The sequence below is a fragment of the Gavialis gangeticus genome, unplaced genomic scaffold (assembly GCF_001723915.1).
Source record: "Gavialis gangeticus isolate Ggan-Ray unplaced genomic scaffold, GavGan_comp1, whole genome shotgun sequence".
In the NCBI taxonomy this organism is placed as follows: Eukaryota; Metazoa; Chordata; order Crocodylia; family Gavialidae; genus Gavialis; species Gavialis gangeticus.
Genome location: NW_017729031.1, coordinates 17816838 through 17825037, shown reverse-complemented (window position 1 = coordinate 17825037; position 8200 = coordinate 17816838). Strand labels below are relative to the sequence as shown.

The 8200-nt window shown below is 38.1% G+C and overlaps 1 protein-coding gene across 1 annotated transcript in view; it reads right to left on the bottom strand.

Moving 5' to 3' along the window:
- Nucleotides 1-5741, bottom strand: part of LOC109301348 (von Willebrand factor D and EGF domain-containing protein-like) — a 451201-nt gene extending 445460 nt beyond the window's left edge. The window contains exon 1 of the mRNA XM_019522467.1: nt 5316-5741. Coding sequence (XP_019378012.1) covers nt 5316-5412 — 97 coding nt within the window. The 5' untranslated portion in view covers nt 5413-5741. The remainder of the gene's footprint in view (nt 1-5315) is intronic.
- Between the last annotated feature and the right edge of the window lie 2459 nt (nt 5742-8200).

The following is an 8200-nucleotide window of genomic DNA, read 5'->3' as shown; positions in this document are numbered from 1 at the left end:
GAAGGATTCTTTATGGGCATATGTAGATGGTATGGGGGCCCTAAATTGAAGTGGTGGGTTTTTAACCTCTCCCCCACATCATGTACACCCATGTCTTAGCTGCCTTTCCAGTGGCAGGAAGTGGAGGGTAAGCTGCCAGTGGGTGGAGTGGTCCCTGGGCTGCAAGGGGTGCTGAGCTATGGTGGAGGGGGACCCAGTTTAGGCGGTCCCAGAGGGCACAGCAGCCACAGAGGGAAGGACTGGTTCCCCATGCAACTCATGCAGGAAGGCAGGCTCCAAGGTAAAAAAAAGAAAAAGATCAGGTTTGCCACTTTCCCCCTGCACTCAGTGGAGCCTGCCTTCCCAGGCTGCTTCCAGGCTGACTGCATGGGATGCCTGCAGAGCACCTGAGCCCCACAGAGCCTGGTGCTTCATTCCACAGCTGTAAGGCAATAAACTAAAACTCCTCAGAGGTGTTTTAGTTTGCTGTGCCCCAAAGTCATTTAAGGTGCGTTATGCTGCTGAATGTGCTACAGTGGCTGGAATTAATGCGGAATATGCCTCTGATACATGTGAACAACAACATCATTAAAGTGGTGCAAAAGCATTTAATCCACTTTAAAATGTTGTGCACACATGCCCCTCATTTCATCTACACATGCCCTATTAAACCTTATTAAACAATCAAAATAAGTTTGCTTTTTGCAAGAATCTAAAGTTTCCTTAAGTTAATATTTATATTTCATGTTGTCTGTGCTTTTGGATTTTCCAAGGCCTTCCTGAGCCATAAGGCTTAACTGGATTTCCAGTTTTAGTCCATTTCCTCTCTAATTAAACTGCTGTAATTAAAGCACCCACAGCATCTTGTGTATTCAGTGTCCCACACTTTAAAATGGTGGTGAGAACACTTTAATTAAGGCTCGTTCAGTAAGCTTTAGTTAAAGAGCCCTTGCTGCCATTTTGAAGTGCAGGGATGCTGCATACATGTGATCTCAAGGCTGCTGGAGCATGCTAATTAGCACCCTTCAGCAGACTCAATTAATTGAGTCTGCTCCAATATGTGCTAATTAGCATGCATCAGAGCAGGTGTCAGGTACATGTATAGGTGCCCACAGAGTCCAGTGTTCTTGCACTAAATGCATTTTGTAAATCTCTATAACTTTGACAAATCATAATCAATTTTCATCAGGCCATCAAAAGGCACATCTGTGAGTTAGGGATTGTCTGCCTGCCAAATTTCAAGTTTCTAGCATCCACCACTGACATACTAAAGCTGTTCAAACATGTCACTCAATATTTTTTAATGTAAAAGAGTATTTTTCCCACTCTCTTCATTACTCCAAACAGCTGCACCATGTTGGCTTTCTTATGAAACAATTAGTCTGTACTGAGAGTAACTGTTCCATATTTTAGGCAGAGAGAAGACTGAAAATGTTATGAGCAAATAGAAGTCAACGTGCCACCTTTACTACAGGCTTATTATGTGCTCTGCCTATAATAATCATGTAACGTCAGATTCCAACCTTATTTCCTGTAAGTGCACATTGTATTAATTCCATTGAGGTCAGGGCAGTTACTTTCCATATATGCTGCTTAAAAGGAAACCCAACTTGATATATAAATATTATTACACTGTAAAACAAACAAACAAACAAAAGTTGGATAAGATACAAAAAACATTTTGCTCCATTTTCCTTGTGAACTGTCATTGCTCACTTACCCCACTATTCCTAAACACTGTTGTATTTTCACATAGTCTCGATGCACATATCTGCCAGATGAATATGGACTATTTAGTTTAAGGGTTGGACCATAAAATGAGGCTTGGACCTTAAATTAAGGCACAAAGAAGGGAAATAACAAATGTCAACAGGAGAGCTAGGAAGGAGGGTAGAAACTAAAACATAGGGAGCTGAGAACTGCTTTACCCATAGACAACGGGGCTAAGTACTACAGACAATCAAACAGCCCGAGGCTGAATTGATGCAGTCTTTACAGGTTAGTCCAGGCTGTGTAGATTAAACTGATAAGCAAGTGAACAGATATTAACTTTCGATTCTGGAAATGCAGCCAAATGCCTGCAGTGGCCCAGGCCAGAAGCCCCAGGTGGTGGGGGTGGCAAGATGTTAGAGCATGCCTCTTTGCTCAGTTAGAGCAGACAGCTTGGGCCAAGGGTAGCCTACCCACCCTGAGAGGTGGGAACTTGGAGGGGAGATGCAAAGCATCCTGGTATGCTGGGGAACTGTGAATTAACCTGAATCTGGAGGGGATCTGGGACAGAAGTTCAATAAACCAATTTAACCTGTGTCAGTTATGTCTGATACTTCTCCATCCAGGTTTATCTTAAACCAGTTTTGACCATTTTGAAAGAGATTTATGTGTGCTGAACTTCTGTTGTATTACAGATTTGAAAGTTTCCAATCACTTATATCAGTTTATGTCTTTAGTCTTGATGTACTTCATTTAATGTCCTGCATCTAGTAGAAGCCAATGCCAGATGCCTAAGAGGAAGATATAAAAGTTCAATAAGATGTATCTACATGAGATGCATTACTGCACATTAGCCCAATTTAATATGCATTATGGGTGTGCATCTACATGTGCGTGGAAATGCAGGTATCAAATTTAGGTGCAATTAGTTGAAACACATTAATGCATGTGTCGATTCGACCTAGCACTAGCTTTAGTTCTGTGTCTGCCCAGCCACTAGGTGCACATGCCAAGGCTGTAGGGACTTGGCACTAACTTTAGTGACAAGTATCTGCATGTATAGACAACTGGCAAAAAAAAAAAAATCATTTAATGTGCATTATCTTAATGTGCATTAAATTTAGTTGCACTTAAATACATGTGTAGATGCTCCAATAGTGGACAATTATGTACTGATATGTCCACAGGAAACTTTCCTCCTAACTCTAGGCAGTTAGTAGTTGGGTTTTGCCCAGAAGTATTAAAGTTTATAGTCCTTGTGCATTTTCATCTGATCTAATCTAATAGTGGAGCAGTCACAGGACCAGAATCATAGGGTTACTTTTGTTGTGACTGTGCATAAAGCCAATTGCATTGGTTTATTTTGGTTTTCACTTTTTCAGAGAGAGGAAGATTAAAGCTCATAGGATTAAAAGAGAGATCAAGTAGTTTAACATGCCAGGTTATTTTCTGCCTTAGCAACTGTTTCTTTAAGTCATGGTGCCATTGCTTTTTTGTCTTGCAAAGTTAATTGCTTGTCTTGGTTGCACTTCATACTCTCTAGTTACTCATTCAATTTGCACTGCATCTTTCTTCTTCACTCCCTTCAGCCTCAAATACACTAAGATTCTCATTCATATATAATGTTTTAATTTAATTTGTATGAATTTCATGATCTTGAGTACTAGTTTTTGACTCTGCATATAGGCCATGTAAGAATTCCAAATTTTCACAGCCCTCCTACTACATGAAAGGCTTGTAAAGGGAAAGAAATGTTGATGCCAATGTATAAATAACTACCTATTTCAACATTCAGTATGTTCATAAAAAGACTTCTTTAAGTCACTGTCTATCTTTTGACAGACTGTCTTATGGAGTTGTCTGAGAAAAGTTTGTGAAGCTTTATGTAGTATTAGCCCACATCTATGAATCTCTAAGTTGCTTTTATTATTGTGGTGGTAGCTTTACTTAAAATACTCCAGCAGAGGAGCTACACACATGGAGGTCCCTTTTATGTTCCTCAATCATACAGGATGGTGTGAAACCCCAAAATAATGAATTTACCCTTAATGACTATAGGCTTCACCGTTCCTGCAAATATGCCTGAAGATGATAAAGAGAGTTCTTCTTTGCTCTTTAAAAGATTTTTCTTGTGCTTCTTCTTAATGAGGCAGCTGCAGAGAACTGTGTGGTCAGACTTTCCTTATTCACACTGAAATCCTTATGGGATTAGTAGATTTGTTATTTTCAGAGTATAAAAGTAAACAGCATCTGGCTTTGTTAATATCATTATAATGTCACAGCACAATCTGTCAGAATGTAAACTGTTTTGAGCAATTTCAGAAGAAAAAACAAAACATAAAAAACTCTGAATCATCTAAAAGACAAAAAGCTATTTCCTAATTCTTGTTTTGTATTCCCACTTTAATAAGTATGCCTATGCATATTACCTTCAATAACAAAACCAAAGTGGAAAAGCAGTTGCTTTGTTACCAGGAGTTAAAAGGTCATTTCCCCTTGATGAAAAAGCCTTTTCTATCAGATAAGTAGCTGCTACACTCCATAAAACTGGCAACCCTTCAAAAGGTTTTAGAAATTAAAGGCATTGTTTGAAGATAAAGAAGATAAGGTCATTTGCCTTGTGTTTAGTCCTGCAAACCTTACTAGGTGACCCTTTGATATTCAAATGAAGAGTGCTGTAAATTGTCTTATCTTTATACAGCTAATGAGTACTGGCTGATAATCACTTTTCAAACCACCAGAAACCCTTTCTGAATTAAATTTTATAAAATATCCCAGCATATATTCAGCAAGGGATAACTGCTGTCCCATACTGTACTTGGGCTTTGCCTACAACTAATAACACTGTAAGGTTTTTATCTTCTGACTTTTCCCAACGTTTCTTTCTCATTTTGACAGACACTAATAGTTCAGTAATGGCTGACATGATTTTACTGTTGTATAATTACTGTGTCACTCTGATATATCACTTGAGTAAATTAATAAAACTGCACAAGTAAACTAGCAAAGCCTGTTTCCTATTATTTGGGAATACTGTAAGTTAAACAAAGCTCACATTTAATATGTACAGTATCAAAGATGACTTGTGACATTTAATTGCCAGAAACAATATATCCATATATTATTATATGTGTAATTAACTGAACTATAACATGTCTCTTCTTTTAATATATAGAAGCAAATTCTTGGAGAAGCAAATTCTGACTTGAGACATTTTTGTTTTATGGCCCGTTTAAGTATTTTGCTATAACTGATACTGTTTAAATCAGCTGAAACTTCCTAAGAGAGAGAAGCATTTCCAGAATGCCTCTATTTTCTCAAAAATCTTAAGAAAGAAAAAGAAGCAAAAAAAAAAAAGAAAGAACAAACTCTCAAAAACAGAAAATACTGTGCCTTCTAAGCAGGATTCAGAGACCACAGCATAACTTACTGCTGTGTAACCAATTTTATTTGTTAATTGTACATTTTGATCTCATTTCCATCCTGATTTTCAATACACTGTATAAAAAAATACTCTGTCCCTGTAGCTATTGTTCAAGAGAATGTGTAAACAAGCTGTTCCTCTTACTTCACAACATACACCCATGAAATCACTGTCAAATGATTAGAAAGTACAAAATCCTTACCTAATGGAGCTGACTCAATGTAAAGATTCAACAAGGAAATCCAAGAGAGGTAAGCAACAAGTAGGAGATGCTGATAGAAAAATATGAGCTGATGCATGTTGTCCAAGACACGTTTTATCCAGGCATCTGCAGTTTCTTAGAAGTTAACTTTAGAAGTGGTAAACTTTTCAAGAAAAGACATCAACTTCCCTGTATGGTGAAGTATTCTCTTTCCCTTTTACCTTTTTTTTTTGTTTTTAAGTCCAAGCTCCTGAGGTTGCCTTAATATATTTTTAATCCTAACATTGGCAAGAGGGAACCCCTCCAGCTGTACACAAACTACATACATAAACACATACACAATATAGTCACTGATCAGCAAATTGTAACCCTGACTCCAGCTGCTCTGATTTACACACCCTGTACACACACAGGGTGGGAGCTGCGTGTACAGTCATTGTCAGGTTCTGTGACTTTTAACTTTCAACAGAAGGAGGCGGTTCTGGGCAAATTAGGGTTGTAAACCAAACACACTTACTTATGCAAGATACAAAGGAGAAAACAAGAACTGGAGATCACTGCAGCTACAGCTGACATCCACAATGCAAAATTACTTACAGGAGAATAATTCCAAACTGTTGCAATCTTAGAGTGTCACTATTTTACTTTAACTTTGAGGTTTGGTTTATCCCAAACTCATTTCCCACGGAAGTTACCTTGTGCAGAACAAATGTCATCTTTTCAGGGGTAACAAAGGACTTGAAATTGTGACTATTCAATGTTGTCTACCATCTCAAACACACTATTGTTTCTATAGTACTGAGGTATAGTTCTGTAGCATTAAGACTCACATCCCATTATGAAAATAAGATGTGTATCTCACTTAGGTTAACCCATCAGCAGAGGCGTAATACAAATGCAAAGTAGATGCAAGTGTTATCTTTCCTAAGCACTGTTTTCTAAAAGCACCATCTCATTTTAAATTTCCCTGTTGCTACAGCATGGTTGCATTGTGGCATGTACACTCACACTGAACAATCTGTTTAGTGTACAGTAACATGTACTGCCAGTTTAATCTGTAACATGAGGAATTTGCTGTTAAGTCTTGTGCTGTACTCTGGTACTGATAAGATGTTGTGCAGAACACAGTATATTCCTTCCCACTGTTCAGTGTTTTTTATACCTGTCATCTCTCTTTTCTTGTCTGTTCCTGTCAAGATTATTTATTTTGTATCTGTTCATTTAAGTAAATGTACATCATCTGCCTATATAGTGGCATACATTTCTGTAAACAGTCAATTCATATTAGGTTAATTAGTGTAAAAACAAGAGAGGCTATTTTATTTATAAGGGATAAACAAAGCCAAGTGTATTTTTTTCCCTAATACCTTTTTCAAGGAGCCTGGGTTTCTCAATCTGATCAGGCTGAGCTGTGAGCTAAGCATTGAGTGGCTCAGTGACACAATCTGATACTTCTGAGCAGGTGTAGGGGCACAATTCTAGAGCCAAAAGGGCAATTTAAAGTGAAAATCTATGGAATTAAGATGCCCCCTTCAGTTAAGGTAGTAACTAAAATGGGAAGTTTTAAGATAGCATTTTGGACTTTATTTCTTCAATTCCACCTAAATTCTACCCAAGGCCTGTATTAGATCTAGCACCAAGTATTGGGTGAAGTCTGCTTCTCAAACAAGCTGGGAAAGAAATTAGGAAAAGCATCATGGCTTCTAAGGGGTGCAGCAACCAAGCAGTTAATGTATTTTGATCCAGAGACATGTGTCTGAGCCCTCCTCCACACTTATCCTGAAGGCTGATTTAATTCAATCTAGATGTAACTTACCACCTGGTTATTCAGGCTGGGGACAGAGGTGGCTTGATGGTCATATCACTCACTCTTGTACCATTGGCTAAAGATACAAATGCATTTTATCCTTGCCAGCCCAATGCACAACCAAGGTTCAGGATGGACATTGGTGCTACTCAAGTCATTAGCTCAGCAAGACACTAGTCATGAAATGGACCTTGGACTTGTATTTTGGCTTTTGGAGATTTCCACGTAAGCAAGTTTAATTATGGTAGATTTCAAAACTCTAGTTATTTTAACATAAATACTTTAAACCACAAAAACATACTTTCTGCATCTGGAATAGGGCTGTTATAACAAAATGAAGTATTTGCATGTTTAGATCAATAATATTGATTTTCAGTTGCTTTGCATGACACAAGAACTCTTGCTAACATAACATACCATTCAGCATCTGTGCCACTGCATCTACATTTTATAAATAATTTTATGTCTGCAAGAAACAACCAGAAAAAAAAGACAAAGATGCATGCTTCTTTCTTTTTTTTACTTTAGTGCATTTCAGGCTTTTGAGTTAAACAAGTTCATCAAGTTTCATGAATCCGTTTTCCCCCAAAATGATTAAAGCAGCAGAAAATGAAATTTGCATGATACACCTCTTAATAAAGCGAGGGCAGGTTGCCCTTTTAAAACCAACTGTTCATAATGTAAGAGGAAGATTCCCTGCCTCCCCTTTTCAAAGCTTCAAGGAGTATAAAGAGTGATTTATATATTAAATCCTTTAATACATTTGTCCTTCAGCTTTTGATTTTCTGCACAGCAGAATACTGACATTTTACAGTCCACTGGTCCTCATTAGCTGGTGGGCCAAAGCGTTGCTGACTTTGATGTAGTCGTGCATATTCAGATTCTGAAGAATAGCTGGGTTAAAGAATCCAAGGGGTGTATCCCCGTGAGTGTGCACGTGTGGTTTGTATCACCGCAAACCACATGTGAGACGTGCACACATTTGCCATGCTGCTAATGAGCAGTACAGCAGATTTTTTTTTAGCATCAGGATATCCCAGTGTCAAAAAACCTGCGCCAGAAAAAAAAAAATGCAGGG